Consider the following 22,194-nt stretch of genomic DNA (forward strand, 5'->3'; position numbering starts at 1 on the left):
GTAATTTGTAAAAAAAAAAAAAAAAAAAAAAAAAAAGTATTGTATACAGTACCAGGAGTAAATCTAATTCTAATGATTGTCTCTAACTAGAAGTCTGTAAATTTATGTGTATATGAATTAGTTTATTTTAAATTGGTCTAAACTTGTAAATACTTTGAAATGTCCTATATCCCTCTAAAAAGAGATCTATGGATGAATAAAGCTGCTGCTGCTACTACTACTACTACCACTACTACTACCACTACACATGTCCACAACACTCCAGTTTTGTTTCCAAGGTATCACCGTAAACATGGAACTCATTAATTTTATTGAAAGCTTTAGAGTCCCATTGCTTAGGTACTTTGTATATCTAACATTATAAATGAGCACCAACCTCTGAAATATTTGTTAGAGCTCCATCACACTCCATACCTCAACTGTAACCATCTTAATTCTTAGAACACTGATGTTCAATATGTCCTTCAGGTGTGGCAGTAATTAGATAAGTACTCAACATCAACAACTTTTCCATTCTCCAGAGAAGTAGCACTTACAACACCATTCAAGGAATGATTTTCTCGATGTTGCCATGTCCCATCAAGTGCAACAGCAATGTCCAGTCCCTGGTTCCACTAATATTTACAGTTTCTTCTACTGCACATTTCATAGATGCTTTACACACAACCTTCAAGGCACCTAAAGTATTTTATGTACTTGCTGAACCTACTGGGAGGAGGAGGAAGGTCCACCAAACCACAAAACGTTTGAGCAGCCTTTTTTTCCTTTTCCTATTGCACGCATTGCATACACTAACTTCAAATTCACATCATACAAATTATGCACAATGTTCAAAGTCCTTTTCAAGGTAGATTTATTGCAGGATCTACACAGAGCAACTAATTTTGATGCTAAACCCTTCCTGCTAATTTGTTGTTCAGTTATTTCCAGATAGCCTACACCATCACATTGTTTACATTTTGCCATTTCCTTTATCAAAGAAGATAAGATGCCCACATCATCAACAACAGATCCGCTACAAACAGTGTCATTGTTAACATAAAAATTTGAATCACCAAGGGGTTTCTTCCCTGAAGCACTGATACACAGGTTACTTTCAACAGTGTGGCTTGCTTTGTTTGTGGACTGGTTACCATGGAATTTCTTTTCATTCAATTTCTTGATGCATGGCATAGTTTGTATTTATTGCACACTAAAGGATATGTACTTCCACAAATATATGTAGCACTTGGGCAACAAACATTCAGTAACATGTGAACAAATTGCTTCAGCAAAACAAAAGTAAATACTAGACTGTAACTTTAAAATTTGGAATATATAAGTCATTCTTCATTTGAAACCCTATAATGTATATATCAATCTAATCAAGAAATACTATAGAATTTAATAAAGTTATTTAAAAAATTCAATTTTTCCATCATTTATAAGTAACCTGTATCCTTAAACAGGAAGGAAATAATAAAAAGGAAAATATCATCTTGAACTGTGACAACAGGAGTATTCCTGACCATCAACACACTGCAGATCCCTTCAGGCAGTACTATTTTAAAATTCATACCACACTTGTCTTGCCATCAGCTAAAATAGAGGGCATGTCCTTTAAATTCACTGCTGCCATCTCATCAGAATATAAATCACACACTGTTAAAATGTGAGACATGCACTCCAAAAGCCCCACAAACTGGTAGGTCCTCTTGCTGGATTGAGAAGCCATGGGTCAGAGGACTATGACCTATACAGGGATGGGTCAGAGCCAATTCATCCTGTCTTTGTGACTAGAAGGAGGATCACCATGGCTGGACATTTGATTTCCCAGAAAGCATGTTATTTTCTGACACTCCCAGCCCCTCTGCTCCTCCCTTTCCCCACTAGCTTATGACTTTCTGGCTCAACAGTGGGGAAACGGTTTGTATGGGGCAGCACATTTCTACAGTGTGTCCCTGAAAAGCTTCATTGGCTGCTATGCCAGCCTTCTCACTTCCCTGTATTACAACATGGCCTAGTACCCGGAGAATACTGTGTCCTTTCCCTTGTCATATAGAAACATCAAGGAGTCTTGTACCAATGGGAGAATCTTTTCTTCTGGGTACATCTGTGAAATCACCTATAGGGCACTGGAGGAATCAGAGCAGATGAAAAAATTCTTCCTTCTGTCACACCTCATCAGCTCCAGCGCACTCAGGGTCATTTATACTGGATCGCTTAGACTGTAAATTCAGTTGATTGGAGAATCTTGAGGACACATCCAGGGCAAACTACTGAGCAGCTGAGTGACTCTCATTGTTTAGAACCATCAGTGTACACTGAACTGAAATTGTGGAGATTGTATAAAACATTGATAAAAAGATTTAAAAATAACACTAGATATAATATCTGTTGTTAAAAATTTGTCATGTAGAAAAGAACTATTAGTCTCTTGAGGAGAAAAGGCAATGATTTGCTTCAACCTTGGTGTAAAACATTAATATTTGCCACAACCATATTTTAAAGGCAACTCTGCAAGAATTCCAAAAGAGCTTCACTGCTCTAACATAATTATTAAAAGTTGCTTCATAGGTGGGCAAACAGTAGTATGATGCACAGGTGATCGTGGTAGGTAAGAGGTCTTGCACATTTGTACCATCAGCAGTAGCTACCTTATGTTAAGTGGTTGTTCCATAGCTCTAGCCACAAATTCTGGGAATAGGACTGGTCCTAAGTGCCTCTGTAGCCAGCCTGATTCTTCATGGTGAACTGGGTCAAGGAGTTTCAAGTATGCTCACCAAACAGTCTCATATATTTACAATGAGAATCGAGGTGGGGTCATATAAAGCCTCTAAAAATTGGAGCAAACACTTTGTCTGCTCCCCATGTCATGTGGCTTACACATTTTAAAATACTGCATGCTTTGGAGACCATGGTTTCATATCTCAGCAACCAACTTTCTTTTTCATCAAACATGAGGCCCAGGAACCTTATTGCATCTTTAAAAGTTATAATGATGCCCCTTGTTTTAATTTCTAGAAGGTTAACAATGCTTCTGGAACTGTTAAAAAGAACATACACAGTAGAAAATTTATAAACAATGTTGTCTGCCCATTTCTCAGGCTCTTAATGGTTAGCTGGGACTGTTGTGTGGTTGCTGGAAAACTGGAAAAAGAACAGAAGATTGAAAACTCATCTATGGAGAAGGAGCACTGCACAGGGCTCCTTACCATGGATGCAATACCACTTATACCTATTAAAAAGATGGTCACACATCAAACATTAACTTGAGGGACACCATTCTGCTGTATAAAATGACCTGAGAGGACATTATCAACTCAATATTTAAAATAATGTACAGACAGAATGAACTGTAGCAAAACTGTAAGACATCTCCCAAAGCCCAATAGGTGGAGCTGTTTGATGGTATTATACCTCGAGGTAGTACTGTAATGATAAGGTCAAAAAATATACCTATTAGGTGGTGCCTGTGCAGGAGAATCTGTTGTATAGCCACTTCCAGCAGAGTCAGGTTATCAGTGGTAGACTGGTACCTCCTGAACCCACTCTGAAAGAATCGGACAAGGCTGTGATTGATCATCTGCTCCAATGTATTTCCCATGTGGCTGGTGAGGGCAACACTATGGTAACTACTTGGGCTTGTATAATCCTTCCCATGTTTGAGGAAGGGTTAAAACATCTTCCTTCTATGAGTTAGGAAATTGTTCTGTTTTAAAAACAAAATTAAAAAGTTTGAGGAGGATTCTTTTTGTGTTTCCATTGAGGTGCTTCAGCACACTGTAATGAATGCTGTGGTGTCCTCATGATATATCAGTTGTTGCAGACAGTGCAGACTCACACTCCCACATTGAGAAATGATGGTTGTAAACTTCCTTGCTGGTAGAATTAAAGCCTATATTACCCTTCTCAGTGGTTGTTCGATGTTGACGGAAAGCTGTGTCCTGTCTGGAGTTAGCCATTATGCAGTAAAGTCTGGACAATTGTTCTGGAGAATACCATTCTTCATTACAGCAGTACCTGGGCACCTGACCATTTGCCTGATACTCTCCAATTGGTCTCTCATATAATCGACAGCATAGTGAAATGGTGTATACAGTTCAATAGTGTCTGCCACTTTTTTCTCTTGCTCTCTTTTATACTATGACAGCATTTCACTTTCACAACCCAAAAGGCTGTGAGGGCTTCAACTGATGGTATGAATTTGAGCATATGCATGGCTGCACACCTCTCCTAAATTGTGGAGTAACATTCTGCACTCAACTGCAGGACACTGTCCTGAGAACTTAGAAATGAATGTATCGGCCGTATGGTGGATCATTGTGGTGACATGATCCACCTATTCCTGCCATTCCTGGACACTGTCTCGACGTACAAATATTGCAAGTTAGCTATACAATGTCCAGTTCACCTTGCTGAGCACCCAACTTGGTGACTCTTTCAGGAACTACTCTTTCTGGCAGTTGATCAAGATTGGGAAGTGGTTACTGGAATGTAGACCATCTGCCACTTCCCACAGAGCAGTGTGCACGGGAGTGGGTGAACATAATGAAAAGTTGATGGAAGAGAATGACACTTAGCACTGCTGAAGCACATTTTCTGGCCCATATTCAGAATACACAAATCTTCAGCTAATAAGAGACTTCCAACAACTTGGCCTCTGTGACAGGTGGTAGAAGATCACTGTAACACACGGTGTGCATTAAAATCCCCACAGACAAGAAATTGGAAAGGGTAGTTGTGTTGTAAGGTTGGTGAGTCCCCTGGTCAATTGGCTCATCAGAAGGCAGGTAGAAGAAACATGCAGTAACTCTGTATTGCAAATGCGCTCTAATAGCAACTCCTTGGAGGCTGTTATTGACAGAGAGAGGTGAGGATTTGTCTGTATTGTCAACAAAGATGGCTATTTCTCCTTTAGATCTATCCTCACTAGGTCATCTATTCTCTGGAGGTTCTAACTCTTTAGCACACATACATCAGAAAGTTTGAAATGTGTTTCTTGTAGACATGAACACAAAGGTTTTCCTTGAGCTAGGAGTCAGACCTGCTCCACATGTGCCATGAACCCATTTACATTCCATTGTAAAATAGGAACTGTCTCAACTGTGAGGTTCATTACTTTCTTTGCCCTTACGAGGTCTGTTCAAAAAATTCTGGAACATTTGTAATTTTGCGCCAATGGTGTGTTGGAGTGAAATGTGGTTGGCATCCCTGCATACATTTGTGTTCAATGTGTAAGTACTGGAAGTTTCATTGTTGTATGTCTGTTAGTTATTGTTCAGTGCAGTATTGAGTAGAATGTTGTGTTGCACAGTTTACGAATTTCTAGATGGCAGAGTTAGAGGAGGCATCTGCGTTAATTTTGCATGAAACTCAAGAAAATCTTTACAGATACACACCAAATGATGCAGGAAGCCTATGGCGATGAGTATTTAAGCCATACTTGGTGTTATGAATGGTTCACATAGTTTAAAAATGGCTGCACAGAAGTTAAAGATGACCCTGATTCAGGACGCCCTTCGATGTCTGCCATTTGTGCTTCTGTCAAGAACGTCAGCAAAATTGTGCATACCAGTCGAAGACTGACTGCTTGAGAAATTGCAGAAAAATGTAACATTTCAGCTGAATCATGTCATGAAATCCTGACACAGCATCTTGGAATGCATCATGTTTCCACCAAGTTCGTCCCATGGACCAGAGAGACCTTTGCCTCATAATTTTTGAAGAGCTTTTGGATTGCGTAAATGAGAAGGAGATGTTCCTAAAGAGACCATAATTGGTGATGAGATGTGGGTCTACAGTTGCAATGTTGAGACCAAGGTTCAATCTTCATAATGGGTCAGGAATGGTTCTCAAGGACCAAAAAAAATCTTGTCAGGTGAGGTCAAAAGTCAAGGCCACGCTGATAGCTTTGACTTTGAAGGATAGGTTCATCATGAATTCATGCCACAGGGATGAACTCTTAATCGATGGTACAATCGGGACACGTTGCAAAGCCACAAAAAAATGTGAGAAGGAAACAGCCTGAAACATTCATCCCTGTTTGTGCATGACTATTGCACAAAAATGAAATAACTGTGCTGCCTCATCCCCTGTACTCTCCAGCCCTCGCCCTTGCAACCCTGTTGAAAGGATGAGATTTGCAACGATAGATGAGATAAGAGAAAATTCACAGATGGCGCTTCATCTCCAACAAGAAACATACTCAGGATTCTTCCAGAATTGGAAAGGGCACTGGGAGCAGTATATCAATTCTGGAGGAGAATATTCTGAAGGAGACCATGTATAACAAGTAAAAGGTAAGTGCAGAAAAATTTTGTGGACAAAGTTCTGGAATTTTCTGAACAGACCTCATGTCTTTCAGTCAAGACAGAGATGTTGTGACACCAAGGGGTTTGTTGGAGAGACTCATTGGTCCCCTCGTGTATATTTTAATGTCATTATTGTCTGTGGTGTGCTCTGCATTAGAATCATCACACAAGACAAGTGGAGCATGGTCTGATGGCTTTTGACCACTTAGGTTCAGTCTAGATCTCTTCAACATGCCTTTTTCCGTAGACGAAGAGGGTGGTGGTTTTGTCATTGCAGAGACGCTGCTCAACTTTGGTTTGTCAGTCTGCAATTGGACTTGGGGCTTGAGGAATTAGTCTGTCTGTGATCTTTACTAGTTGTGAGAGGGAAATGAGTGCCTTTACTGCGATGTCACCACTGCGAGTGCACTTGCATGTGCAAGTGTTTTTGGTAGTTTCTGTTGGCAGAGTCTGTGTTGAGGAGTCCCTTTCCTGAAATGCAGTTTTGGCCACTTTAACAAATGAAGTTGTAAAAAAAAAAAAAAGGGTAGTTTCTGACCTGCATATATTCTCTCTCTCTTTTTACAGGTATGGTATCCACTTTGGGACTTTTTATCTCTTGGATAGTCTTTTCATCCAGGAATACTAGGCATTCATAGCTCCAAATGGCATGGTTGCCTTTGTAGTTCACGCAGCCAATGAAGGCTGAGATCACTGAGGTGCTCACTATTTAGAATGAGGTGGGGGGGGGGGGGGGGGCACATGTGGCTATGTCATAAACACTACAGATGCAGTGAGCATTACTCCCAGCCACAATGAATGTACAGCAGTTATAGAGGGGTATTTTTCAGACCTCATTCAATTGTACTTCAAGGATGGGAGATATTTGTTGAAAAATGGCAGTGAGACAAGGGCTTTCATTGTGAAAACCATTGAAAAGGTTAGGAATTCTCAATAACCAATGGAGATATTCAAGTAGGTAATTATTAGAGGAGATATCATAATTTTGTCAGAAACAGCAGAAGACTTGGAAGAGAAGTTGAACAGAATGGATAATCATGGAAAGAGGTTATATGATGAACAGCAAGAAAAGTCAAATGATGGTAATGGACTGCAGTCAAATTAAATCAGTAGATGTTGAGGGAATTAGATAAGAACATGAGACACTAAAAGTAGTAAATGAGTTTTGCTATTTGTGCAGCACAATAATATGGTGGCAGAACTAGAAAGGATATATGGTTAAACCAAGCACATGCAGAGTTGACTTGACACTATAGGAATACCACTGGATGAAAGTCCATGGAAGTCTAGAAACATAGCCAGTTGTTGTCGTACTATAAGAGTCCTGTGTACAAATGTTTCCATAGACATGATCCCAGCAAAAGTGGCCGCTCTGGGCTGAGGAGCTCAATTAAACACAGCCATTGATCAAGGGGTTCCACCACTTGACATGATGTGGTCCAGCAGCACGCCATACACTGATAGTGCCGCTTACAGTGAATTTGCATTGATTGTGGTGCTCCCTGGGCTGAGGACCAGGAGTGATGGTCAGTCACTGGCAGCTGTAATAATTCCATATTGCTCTCAGAGTCAGTTAACAGCATCCCTCCCTGCATGAGACGGCATGTAGAAGAGGAATTGGTCCAGGTTATGCCAGCTCTGCCCCAGATGTGGGGGTGCTGCTGCTAGATGTGGGAGGTTCTGCATCTCAGTGTCAACAACCTCAAGCTGCTCCATTGGATTCTGGTTACTGTTGGATAAGGTGGGGTCCACGTCGCTTGTGGAAGGCTGGTCAGGTGCCACTGGTTCTGAAACAGAGAGACTGGTGGCTTTCAGAGCCTAGTCCATGCTTCATTGCTTATGGAGGGTATGCTGCTGGTGATGAAACCTGGGGTGCAGCTGCTGCAGATTTAGCCAGTCCATAGGTTTTACAGTATGTTTGGGGCTTCTGTAGGTGAGCTGTAGCATAGCTGGTTCTGGTGTTGCCTCCAGTGTTGCACTTTGGCAGTGACCTCACACATCCGGTGGCCATGTACTTCCCATATGGTGGCTGGAAACCAAGTCAGTTAGTGCCCAAACAATTGCACCCACACCAGGGCACCTGCCTGTGCCGGCTGTAGCCTGGGGCTGATTGTGGTCTGGCAGTGACAGCAGAGTGAGGAGAAACTGGAACTGTCACCCATGAAGTCACTTGGCCTGGCCCTTAACTGATATGGATGTGGCTCTGTAGGTGGCTAAAAACAACATAATAACATCTTCTGATGCTGTGGACTTTATTATTGCCCCAATTTTCACTTTGAAAGTGTACACCACGTGTTCCATCACTCAAATGGATTGGGTGTGAAATGGTGCTGTGAGAAGATGTATTATGCCTACTGCTCACAGAATTGTGAATACTGGGTGGACACAAACTGGGGTCCATTATCCAAGACAATGACCTTCAGAAGGCCCTATATGGCAAAAATTTGCAAAAGGGCTTGGTCATGTTTACTGTTGTCTTTGAACACACAGTTCTGACAGTTGAGAATTTAGAGTATGCATCCATCTCTGTGAGCCACAAATAATTCAAAGAAGGGCCTGTGAAGTCAACATGGAGACATTCCAAATAGCTCGATAGTGGCCAGGGAGAAAACATCTCGGGTGGCGGGGTTTGCTACTGACCACACTCAGTACAGGAATGTACCACGGTTTCAACATCTTTATCGATGGCTGGCAATATGCATGATCCCATGCCATGCCAGCAGTTTGATACAGGAAATACCTCAGTCACCACAATGCAGGAGCACAAGTGCTATGGGGCAGAGAACCAGACAAATCATCCGCTCTTGTGGGTAAATGCTAATATCACCCTTTCTTAAGCCATTTGGCAACTCTAGTCTGAGTCACGACAATCACTGCATTGAGGGGAAATTCATCAATAGCATAAGAAGACACAGAATCCACTTGAAAAATGACGACTTCCTTGATGTTGAAATGTGGACCTGTGTCTGCAGGGAGTTGGGCAGGGCATTGGCATTAGTGTGGGGCCTTGTAGGTGATGCTGTATTTATAGGCAGATCAGAACAATGGCCTCTGTTGTAGTCTTTGTGCTGTCCAGTCTGGCATAGTGGTACAAGGAGCAGACAGAGCAATCAACGCTTTGCGGTCTGTCAGCAAGTGGAACTTTACACCTTATATATACATGTGGGATTTCTTTACCAACTAAACAATAGCCAAAGTCTCTTTCTAGATTTGGAAATAATTTCATTGTGTGGCACTGAGCAACTTTGAAATGAAGGCAGAGGGGTGTTGAGAACCATCTGCTGCCTTTTAGGATGGCACTGCACCTACTCTGTGCTGTGAGGTATTTGTGGTGAGAAACAGTGGCTTACCAGATGAAAATGGAACAAGGCACGGTACAGATTATAGGGCTCGTTTGACAGAGCAGAAAGCTGCATCACAATCTGGAGATCACTCAAATTTTGCCCCTTTTTTCTGCAACATGTTGAGCAGGTGGGCAATTTTGTCAATATTGGGAATGAAACAGCTATAGTCAACTTGGCTGAGACCAGTTTGTTGATACTGCACTGTTGGCCACAACCTCACCTCTGCTTGCACCACTTCATCATTATCAAAGTGTAGTCCTCCAAGACATTCTTTGAGTTTTGGAAGCAGATGAAAATCAGATGGAGCCAAGATGGTACTGTATTGAAGATGATAGATGACTGTGAACCCAAGTCATCGGATCCATGCCGATTTGTGGACAGAAGTTTTCCCGTCTCAAGGAAATTTATTATATTTGAACTGAGAATTTGCAACATATCGATGTTAGGATATTGGTCTGTAATTTTGAAGATCCATTCTTTCAGTCTTTTTATACACAGGAATCACCTGCACTTCTTCCAGTTGCTTGGGATTTAGTGTTGGGCAAGAGATTTGCGATAAATGCGAGTTCTGTCTGTAAAACTGAACTGGGACTCCATCCTCACCTGCAATTTACTTGTTTACAACTCTTTCAGTTGCTTTCTGTCCCAGGGATGACTATTATTGCGTTCTCCATATGGGAGACTGTTCTCCATATGGGAGACTGTGAGACAGTTAAACAACAGTATGTTCGTATGATCCTCCTCCATGAATAATTTCTTAAACACAAAATTTAAAATTTCAGCTTTCTTTTTGCTGTCTTCTTTTGCCACACCAGACTGATTACCAAGTGGCTGGATAGAAGGCTTCAATTCACTTAGCAATTATATGTAGGACCAGAATTTTGTCTGATTCTGAGCAAGCTGTTTTGCTAAGGTACGACAGTAGTAGTCATTGTATGTTTCGTACATTGATCTTCTTACAGATGCATGAATTTCCACTAACTTTAGCCTGTCATCATCTGCACATTCTTTTTTGAGCGGAGAATGCAACACTCTCTGCTTCCTCAGCATTTTCTGAATTTTACTATCAAACCACGGTGGGTCCACTTACTCGGCACATACGTCTCCAGAGTGTGACTTACAATCAGTTTAAACTCTGCCTATAATTCTCTTGCATCCATCTCAATGGAACTAAATTAAGTCCTTTATTGTCTAAGTTGGATGCTAAGAACTGCTTGTCTGCTGTTTCCAACAAAAATACTCTACCAGGCTTCTTGGTGGATTTATTAACTTTTGTAACCATCATTGCTATGACGACATCAAATCACTAATTCCTCTCTCTATACAGACATCGTCAATAAGGTTAGGCCTGTTTATAGCTAGGAGATCCAAAATATTTCCATAGGTTGTAGGCTGTCAAACTAACTGCTCATGACAGTTTTTGGAAAACTGTCTTCAAAAGTATTTCACAAAACAGTCTGTCCATATCTTTTGCAATGCATCCAAAGACGTCTCAGTCTATACACTGTAGGTTAAAAATTGGCTTTGGTTTACTCATCTTCAATTAACTGCAACTGCAGTTCTTTATGACGTATGACATAATACAACCAGGTTTTAGGGTTCAATCAGTAAACGCAAAACCTCTATAGGAGCATGTCATTGTTTGTTTGTGTGTCCATCTGTTACGACTCCTTTTTCTCAGGAACAGGTAGAGGTATCAAGTCAAAATTTATATAAATTGCTAAATTATACGGTCCCTTGGTGGTGCAAAAAATGTAAGCTTTTAAGTCAATGGTCATTTATATTGCATATTTTGATACTCGCAAACTCACACACAAATGCAATAGTTTTATTTGGCCTAAGCTTGTTCTAGAGTTCACTCACTTCATTTGTTTTATTAATGGAAGAAATTGAGGGCAAAATATAGAACAAGAACAATGCTACAAAAAACCTGTTAAATTTTTCGTACAATAATTCTTAATTTCCACTTTGAAGAAAGGAATGGCCAACAAGTTGTAAGATTTTATCACACAACAAGATAGAAAGAGTATCTGACCTTTTTAAGTTTCAGAGAAAGACAAAGAGTTCATTTATCAGAGGATGTACAAAAGGAATAGGAAACAATATTGGCAAATGTTTCTATCAAAGGGACAACAACAACAACAACAAAAACAACATGCCAACTCCATGGGTGCTGAATTAAAGTTATTAATAACTGAAAATGTTAAGTCATAGAATCAGTTATTCTTGTAAATGAGACAAGATTTTAAGTTAGTTATATCCTTTAGTTTATTATACTCATTAACTGATGATTAATCCATTTGTGGTGTTTGTGAGTTTAGACTACAAATAGCAATTAAAATCAAATGGTAATTTTTGCAGTCTGCACCAAAGTTAAGCACACGATTTTAGAGTCTTGGTCGGTGGATTTAGTCATTTAATTCATTACTCCCCAAGCCACCTTACTTTATGTGCTCTAGAGAATGTACTACCTGTACCAGTGTCTTGTGCTCCCCCTCCTGTTTGAATATTAGCAGAGCTTTACAATCTGCCACAGCAACATGTGCTTTGCATCTCCCTTAGGACACTATCTGCTTTGCCCACTTTGTTGTCATTGCTACTGTTGGTAGACTGCTTGCCTAGAATTCAGGGGCATATCCAGTTTTCTGTGTGTTAACAATTACATAAAAGAAGTTACTCAAAAAAAGGTTGTGAATGTTATACATTTCAAGACATTTAAAACATTTTTGTCTAAAATAAAACGCATTTTTGTAATTGTTTGATATTTTAAAGTATCAAAACTGCTTGAAACAGTAGTTTTTGAAGATTTTTTCCCCTTAACGTTTGAGGGGAGGATCCCTGGGTCTTCTTTCTCTTCGCAGTAACTGCCCCCACCCACAAAACTTCATTAATCCATCCCTGGCTGACACATATCTGTTACTTCACAGTATGTTAATAAATACCTCAAAGTACACTGATCTTCAGCTGAATCAGATTTACAAGTAATTCTACAAATTCACAGTTTCCTTAAAATTCTAGAGAGAAATATATAAGTTAGCTATTTTCTGAATGTTGCAACCCAGGACTCAAAATATTTACTGAAATACCTAAGAAAACATTTTTAAACAACAGTCAGTAGATGTCAGATCTCATTAAAGAATAATCCTGTATTATCTTTTCACAAATTCTCTAGCTTAACTGCATTGACTGCAACTTTTGTTATCTAGTTTACTGATTCACATATAGATTGACTTTCATAACTGAATACATGGTTTTCTGCTCACTTCCAGGAACTTGCTGGAGGTCCAGAAATCAAAGAAACAAAAGAAGTACAAGAAGAAGAAATGACTGTTCTTTTCATAGAGCTATATGAGAAGAGTGAGACCGACTGCATGGGCCTCATGCAAAGTCATCCTTTTGACCACAAATTTCAGTGGATGGATCTTGTGAAGGAAGCACATTCCAAATTGCACAGTGTGTATACAGACAACGCACAGGCCAGCAACCTATAGAATAATACCCACGTTTGTATTTACTTTGAGTGGAACCATTCATTCAGTAATGAGCAGCACCTACAGATCTTAGAATTCATCATTTAAAAATACTAAACCATAACAGGAAAATGATGGAATTATGTGATGTGAAAATCTCAAATTTAGTAAATTTTGAGCAAAACTTAAAAGAGGGTGAGCAGAGAAACCACGTCCATATACCTGCCAAGCAGAAAAAATTATCAGCATGATTTATTCATAGTAAAATAATAAAGACTCATAATACTGTCAGGTCTAGTGTGGCAGTGGAATAGGTAGATTGGAATGTACTACCATTCTTGTGGTGCTCAAAGAAAATCTTTATTTCCCCTTCATCACTTATAATTTGCACCTGTATACAGAGAAGTGTTAATGATGTACAGAGTCTTCAATTTGTAACACATTCAATGTTTCTTAAGAGAAGCTGTCTGTAATCTCATTAAGCAATCATATGAGTGTGAATGAGTCTTCTTATCCATTAGAGAATTTTGGTTACTGCCCCACTGATAGCACTGTGCTTCCTCAAATAATCACACTGACAGCACTAAATGTCCAATGTGTATCCATTTACCTTACTTTACTGTACCAATATAAGCAACTATGGCTCTTCAGATCATTGCTAGTCCATGAAATTAATGAAATAGTATTTTAATATATTTTGCTTGTCAATTCAGCAAAGTCTTATGGTAATGTATTTGGTATTTCACACCTTATAGCGAAAACATGTATTGCATAGAAAAGAATAATGAGAGTGCTACATGGTGCTCACATAGAGATGTCTTTTAGGCACCACTACACATTTTCTGAGAAATTTTTCATCAAAATCTGATAAGAATTTTAATGTTTTCAATCACAACAGACAAAAAATATCTTTATTACTAAGCACTACAGCTGTCAGTGGCTCAGAGAGGAGCACAACATGTGACCACAAAAATCTTTCATCACTTACTCACTAACGTAAAATATATGAAAGTAGTACAGAAAATTTAAAGACTTGCTTCTATAGTGTAACACACAGCATGCTAGCTTGCAAGACTGAAAAGTGAGCCAGATTCTAGATCAAACCCAAACAGCGGATTAACGACAACCTGCCTGACTGATTTTTATGCGGTTTCCCATGCTTGTTTATGCAAATGCTGGGCTGGTCCTCACATTCTACCTCAGAGAACACAATACACAAACTGTTAAAAATATGATAATACACAGAACAAAGTTTACACAATTCACAGACAGATGTGTGAGATGGCATACACAACTTTCTTCGCTAACGTTACCCTGCTGATTTCAGCATCATGAAGGACATCCAGCTGTAAAGCTAATGCAGTGGAAAATTGCCAAATCTTAAAAAAAGCACACCCTGCACAGGAAGGGGTAAGCACTGGGGAAATGAAGAAGAAGAAGAAGAAGAAGAAGAAGAAGAAGAAGAAATCATTCTTCTGGACTTGTGCTATTCTGGAAATGAATTTCAATTAGAAACTAGTAGTATGTTTAGTAAGGGTGTCTCCAAGTGTGAACTTAATTGAAACATCCACATTCAACATGTTGATTGCCACATGCATGGTGATGGATGTTTCACTGCCATGTCATGGCATTATGTGTAAAGCCACCAGTGGCCTCATGGCAGTCAATGAGTTAAGATTCAGGAAATGATTCATTTCTGAATAAACAAAACCTAGAAGCAGTCATTCTTTACCAAATCTGTATAATGTATTACCACAAACAGAGAATCATTGGTTTACATGGAAGTGTGAGAATGTTAGCAATGAAGAGAAAAGTAGACGACCATCAAAAGCGGTTGAGGTATATGTGCAAACAGTTTGTGCAATGACAAAGAGAACAGGCATTTCATGACAATGACAAATCTCATAATCACAGCCAGTTATTGTCAGAAGTAGCAGAATTCTACACGGATGCACTAAAACTGACCCTACACTCCGGTAAGAGTACAAACAATGCTAGCAATCGTGTAAAAAAAGCAGTGGAAGGTACACACATGCCAATACAATAAATGTCATTTACTGCCATTTCTGTAGCATTTTTTCTTGCACTGGACCAGAACACACATCATGGTTGCTAGATATGTCAATGTTATTCTAATAGCAGTCCCTCTTTTAAAACTGCTGTGATTTGTTATTGTATGGGCTGGAGGCATTTCTCTGACGGGGGCAGTAGTGTGCCACACAAATTACTGAATATCAGTCATATTGTCTTGTGGTTTGCTTTACAGGAAATTCCAAAGACCTTAGAGATTTCAATGCCTCGACTTTGTACCCACATTCAGATGTTGAGATTGCTTCTTACAGCATGCAATTGCAGTTGCATCCAGGCAGCAGTGAGGATTGTCACTATAGAAGACAGGGCACGTAACGATAACTTTTTCTAGAGTCCAAATCATATTTTAATATATGTAAAATGTTTTGATGTATTTCACCTTGTTGACATATGAATCCATCAGTAGTGTACTGGATCAGTTTGTACAGGTCATCTGTGGTGCTTCAGAATGAAGCAAGTTGGTGTCAGCTTTTGAATGTAGTGCTCCTTTAAGACTTTGTGATGTCAATGAACATAAAAACATCATCCATGCAGAAACATGTTTTATCTAATCACGTAATTATTTTCAATCCTCATATATTCACTATCGTATTTTCAAATTCACTGCAACCAAGAAACTTAGTGGGTACAAATGAGGACAGATTGCTCACATTTAACTCTGCTGCAAATTGCCCCATGTCATTCACCAAAGATCATAGATGGGCCAGTGTACATACTCTTACTTTGTAAGGAAGTGATAGTCAACCTGGTACAGTATGGTCATAATTCAGCTACAATTTTTTTCTGAAATGCATTCTTTATAGACTGGAATGTCTGCCACTGCAGGGTAACATGTAGCACAGTACGTGGTAGCTCAAATGCGAAATCAACCAGCTTCTTCTCAGCATGACAATGAGTGCACCTGAATGCAAATCATTCCCTTTTGGCACTCCATCACATCATCCTATTACACAGCAAATAAGATACAAAATGCTTTGTACTGTGTGTGTCAACACATTGAACATTAATTCATCTAACCCAAACTGTTGCATCTCACTGCAGTATATCTTCAAGTAATTGATTAGTCATCTTGTTTGCATTAAAATCGGTCTAAATGAATACAATATCATATAACTGCCCACTTTGCAGGAACACTAGAGCAAGTATGTAACCAACTGAGAAAATTTCTTTGCACATGCCTTAAGCATGAAGTATTTCTAGAAATACTGCACAGAAGACAATGGACATTTTAGTCTCTAGAGTGGTTGCACACTAATGTAAGCACTTATTAGTCTACATGATGAAGGTAGGACACTTCTAATTTAGATGAAATGTCATACATAAATCAGGACTGGGAAGAAATCAATATATCTCTCTCTCTCTCTCTCTCTCTCACACACACACACACACACACACACACACACACACACACACACAGAGAGAGAGAGAGAGAGAGAGAGAGAGAGAGAGAGAGAGAGAGAGAGAGAGTGTGTGTGTGTGTGTGTGTGTGTGTGTGTGTGTGTGTGTGTGTGTGTGTCAGATGTGTAGTGTGAAATAAATATGCTGTGACCAAACTTGCTGTATTAGAAGAAACAATAATTTACATGAATTTCCATAAATTGGTGTTCAAGAGATATGTAAAATTCATGGTAATGGGAATACACTGTGACACCACATGCAAAGCATCTAATTTGAGAGTAGTTACTGTGCCTGATACAGTGTGTGCACAATAATCTAGGTTACAATGTTTCTGACTGCATGTTGCAAACACTTGGTACACAGGATTTGAGTCTTAAAGACCACTATGGCACAGGAAACATTTAATGACACTATTTTTAACATATTAGAGACCAATCATTACCTAGTGGTAGCCAGTAGTAGCCTTTCCTAACTTTGGAGAAGATTCCAGGGCCAACTAACACGTAAGGGAAATATGGGCAAGGTCAACCATGTGTAAAGACCAAGCAGAATTATCTTTACTTACTATACAGCTCACAGTAGCCTCTGGGACACACAGCTCCAATTTATGTATAACATGCTTTAAGTGGTTGCTCCTTAACCACCCATATACAATCTCCCAACTTTAGCAGATTTAGTATAGTGGTGTATTATTAACTTCATGTAAGGTGTTGTAAACCCTGTACAGTGATGCTCTTTCAATTTAACGTTACACACCCCTGCGATAAGTTATAAAGCTGTCAATATCATGGAAACTGGACTGAATTGGCAGCACCAGTGTTCTCGTCTGATGGCATCCTGTTAGGTACATTTGTATCATTGCATGTGTTTTCTAAAGGTATTATCAAGAGGCACAATGTTCTCCACAATAAGCCAACTTTTTTCCTAGGTACATACTTATCTAGGTTCCATTTTATGCTAATAGTTAATGACTCAGACCAAACACGGTTGTAAAGTACCTACTAGGTACTAGCATTAAACATTTAGATGTGGCACCTTACTTGCTTCCTGAACATATATCCAATTGAAAATGCAGGTTACGCTCAGCCACATGATCCAAAATAGGCTGAGCCTCGGTAAATCCTGTACTGCCATGAGGACATCACAATTTGTACATGGATGTTCTTTTTACCCCACCAGCAGAGGCCCAGCACAAGCAATAAGTGCCAGACACAGCCCATCATCATTATGCCAAAGTCTGTTTCTATATACGAGGGTTGGAACTTAAATAGTGGCAACTATTTATTCACAACTGATACAAAACAGTTACATGTTTGCACCTGTTACTGTCTTTCAAAGTAGTCACCAGTGTTGTGTAGAACCTGTTGCCAGCATTGTGGAAGGTGTAGTATACCGTTAGCAGAGTCTGTTCTGTTGATGGTGTGAATGGAGCGGTCTACTGTCTGTTGAATCTCTGGAACAGTTCTGAAGCGAATGCCATGAAGTGGTTCCTCATCTTCGGAATCAAATCAAAGTCACAAGGGCTTAAGTCCGGGGAATACGGTGGATGGTACAGTACTTCCCAGTCCCATCGACGGAACAGAGCAGCCACAGCTTGCACTGTATGCGTCCGCGCATTGTTGTGCAAAATGATGGGTGGGTTGCATTCCTCCACAGCAGACCATCAATGCACAGTATTACTGTTCATTTTTGGTGCATCACCTGCAACCAGCTTTGCAGAAGAAGCGACAACACGTTCTGCGCAACCCACCCATCATTTTGCACAACAATGTGCGGGAAGATATAGCGCAAGCTATGGCTGCTCTGTTTAGTCAATGGGACTAGGAAGTACTGTACCATCCACCACATTGCCCGGTCTTAGGTCCTCATGACTGGTTTTATTCCAAAGATAAAGGAACCACTCCGTGGCAATCACTTCAGACTGTTCCAGAGTGTCGACAGGCAGTACACCACTCCATACGCACCATCAACAGAACAGGCTCTGCTAACAGTATACTATACCTTCCGCATCACTGGCAATAGGTTCTACACAATGCTGGTGACTACTTTGAGTGACAGTAACAGGTGCAAACATGTAACTCTTTTGTATCAGTTGTGAATAAATAGTTGCCACTATTTAAGTTCCAAACCTCATACTTAACAAGTGCCTCTAAAATATCCAACAATAATGTGTCTATCCCAACTTACAATTATAGTGAGATTACCACTACTTTCATTGTACCAACATGGAATCTGAAGAAGAATGAAATAATCTGATATTAAGAAAAAGGCTTTGCAAACAGTTTTGAACAGAATTTATTTTCACACATTAATACAGAAAGGGGCTACATGGTGTCAAATTTTTACTGTACAAACTGATTGGTTTTGTTGCGGAACATATATAACTCAGAAAATAAATTCAAGGGTAACATAATGTTACGAATATAAACAACTCCAATATCTCTTAATTAGTACACCACAGTTGTTACAGTATCGTCAAGTAGCATCCACACAATTCTGCTGAATCACTCAATCTGTAAATCTACATATATAAAAAAAAAATAGCTACCTTTACGACAGGGAAAATTATAAGAAGAGACTACTGACATGCAATTAACATGTGTACATATCACTGTTAAAGAATTATTACATTACAATGCTCTCATCTTGTGTACTTGGAAGACTAAAAGAAAAGTTTCTAATATCCAGCATAACAACGATTGAGAATAATAGTTGCACTTTTAATACTGATGGAAATAGCCACAAAATTCATATAATTTGCTAGAAGTAATGCACAAATAGATAGTGCTGTTAATTGCTATTGATTTAAAAGGAAAAAAAGTTACATCCAATGGGTACACATTAATCTGGACAGGGACTTTTATCACAGATTTTACGTAATAAGACAATTTCCATTTATAATTAGTATACAGCCTTTTCACTTATCACACATTACAGTTTTGTCTTGACATTAATTGAAGACAACCTGAAACAACATTTATGCAACAAAAAAAAAGACATAATAGAGTTTGGAAGAAGCCCACGACAAGCTGAAGCTTTCAGTCCGTCCGTGAAGCATACTCAGATGACTCAACTGGCAGCCAACTGCCCATGAAGTGCTGGGATTCGGACTGATTCCTAGTCCAACACATAGTTTTAACTTGTCACACACATCACGACATATGACTCTCAAAATACCAAAATACCATTACAAAATTACATATAAAATATCAAATGTAATAAATTACAACTAAAATAATACTAATAATAAAATATTGCCAATGATGTCATTAGAAATTGAGTGTTACATACACACCAGTTTCAATAATAATAATAATAATAATAATAATAATAATAATAATAATAAAATGAAAAGGATACTGCAGATAATAATAATAATAATAATAACAGAAGCAGAGTACCACAGGCTTCCTGTTTCAGTCAAATATTCATACATTCACACAATGTATAAGCTATGATTATTTTTTATATATATTTCAATCTGCAGATGTTTGAAGCAAATGCGTGTACTTATATTCTATAACACAAACCAATCTATGAGAGAAATAAGATGCATAATAAAGAAAAGGAAGCCTAAAATACTCATCTACTGGCGTAACAGTAAATTCTGCAACAGGAAAACTCATTTTGCTGTTGCTAATGAGGCCATAGCACGAATGAGAGCTGCATTCTCCTCACGCAGCCGATCACGTTCAAGTGCAGTCTCACGTTGTATCTGTGCTATGCGTGCTTCCAAAGTGGTAATCTTACGATCACGGTCCTCCAGTAGTGAAAGCAGTCTTCGATTCTCTTCCTGAGCTCGCTCCAGCAACTAATGAGAGGGTAAAAAAAAAAAAAAAAAAAAAAAAAAAAAAAAAAAAAAAAAAAAAAAAAAAAAAAAAAAAAATAATAATAAATTTCATTTTCATTATGCACAACACATCTTGTAAATATAAGGTACACAAGAAAAGTATGTTAATTTCAGAAGAAAAGTTAATTTTTAAACAAAGTGACTAAAATACAGCATAACCTGCAAATTTTGAAAAATACCGAGTAAGATTCATAAATTAACATATTGGCATATAAACTTAACACTATACCTCTTCTGGGTTATCTCCTGTAGGTGTACCAGGACGCTGCCGACTATGGCTGTCAGAAGCATGCACAAGACTGCTAACTGTAGAATCTGATTGGTTCAGGCTGTCAAACTCTTGATTATCTTCATCATCTGCTTCAAGATCTGATGGACTGAAACGGAAACTATTAGCTTCTGAAGAAAACATTTAGTAATTATACGGTAAAAATGTACTTCATTTCCTTAAAATATGTTTGATTTTTCACTTGCATCATGACTAATTTCATTAGAGACAGTTAACAAATTTAGATGCTCAAGGATACAGAAAGAAATAATTCCCAGCTTCATAAAAAAAAGCATTTTATATGGTGCAGAGTAAACTATGAAAAGAAACCATCAAATGACTCAAAATATGTGAAGCTGGCTCTTCCTGAATATCGGATTATGTCTTAGTACTGTATTACTTAGTTGCAATGAATTACTGACATCCTCACACAGTATAATCACAATTAATACAGTATGTAAGAACCACAAGTAATTAACCAAAAAAGTATTACAACTTTTGAAATATTATAAAAGGAAAAAGAAAACTTTATACTAAAAGTATAGTCACATTTCACTGTTACAGAGGTAATATCATATCTGCAACGCACTGACAAAGTCGAGTATAAAAGTAGGTATAAATTTAAATCAATAATTCACAAGAACATTACAGCTCCATCATTATTTCTAGAAATACACCAACTGGAAGAAATAAATTGAACTGGACAAGGAGGGACAACAATCTCCATTCATGATCAGAAGCAATGGTGAGAAACAGTCAAATCATAGGAGTGTGTGTTTCCAGATGTGTGTCACATTAAACACATCTGGGCTTGAAAGTACTGTATATACAGGGGTTCAACAAAAACCACCATCAGAAATGCATGCTTGAACATAAGTGCAGATGGTAGCCATGTCTGCAGGCTGAGCTGTTTTATTTTGCCAAGAACAGTACCTCTGGAATGTCCTCAGCACACTGGAAGTGTCAGCTCTGATCAGGACACTGTTCTATGTAGTTCTGAGTGCATTATGTGGGAGACAAGTGAATTTGAATGAGGGAAAATTGGTGGTGCTCATATTGTGGGTGCTTCTGAAGTGTTTGGTGTTTCAAGGGGCACCCTATTGAAGATTTATACTGCATGAAGAGAGAGTGGAAAAATATCATCTGCTAAGCAACAATGCAAGCAGAAGTGTGTGTTGACTGACTGACTGACAGACAGACAGACTTTGAAGAGGAGTGTAATGAAAATAAGACTGTTAGTAGCAAAACAACATAAAGGGAGCTCCATAAGCACCCAGGGATGGAATTCCAAAACCACTAGCCAGTGACGCAATTGCCCACATGAAAATGTGCTGCTGAAGCCATTAAACATTGAAGATGGAACAATGGAAGAAAGTCATTTGGTCATATGAGTCTTGTTGCATACTGTTTCCAATTTCTGAATGAGTTTATGTCCCAAGAGCAAAACATGGTGGGTGTTTTTGCAGCTTTAATGTTTCTG

General features: G+C 38.8%; 2 protein-coding genes across 4 annotated transcripts in view; one reads left to right on the forward strand and one right to left on the reverse strand.

The window, feature by feature from the left end:
• The window catches only part of LOC126184448 (dynein axonemal intermediate chain 3-like), a 215,446-nt gene extending 202,004 nt beyond the window's left edge, over positions 1-13,442 (forward strand). Inside the window, exon 11 of the mRNA XM_049926839.1 lies at positions 12,907-13,442. Coding sequence (XP_049782796.1) covers positions 12,907-13,128 — 222 coding nt within the window. The 3' untranslated portion in view covers positions 13,129-13,442. The remainder of the gene's footprint in view (positions 1-12,906) is intronic.
• Positions 13,443-18,873: 5,431 nt separating this feature from the next.
• Positions 18,874-22,194, reverse strand: part of LOC126184842 (PRKC apoptosis WT1 regulator protein-like) — a 57,500-nt gene continuing 54,179 nt past the window's right edge. For 2 of the 3 annotated variants that reach the window (XM_049927451.1, XM_049927450.1), the window contains exons 7-8: positions 20,676-20,835; positions 18,874-20,407 (exon numbers count right to left, since the gene is read on the reverse strand). In XM_049927451.1, the coding sequence (XP_049783408.1) occupies positions 20,219-20,407; positions 20,676-20,835 (349 nt within the window). In that variant the 3' untranslated portion in view covers positions 18,874-20,218. The remainder of the gene's footprint in view (positions 20,408-20,675; positions 20,836-22,194) is intronic. The other variant, XM_049927452.1, reaches the window with a different exon arrangement.

Source organism: Schistocerca cancellata, chromosome 4, assembly GCF_023864275.1.
Source record: "Schistocerca cancellata isolate TAMUIC-IGC-003103 chromosome 4, iqSchCanc2.1, whole genome shotgun sequence".
NCBI lineage: Eukaryota > Metazoa > Arthropoda > Insecta > Orthoptera > Acrididae > Schistocerca > Schistocerca cancellata.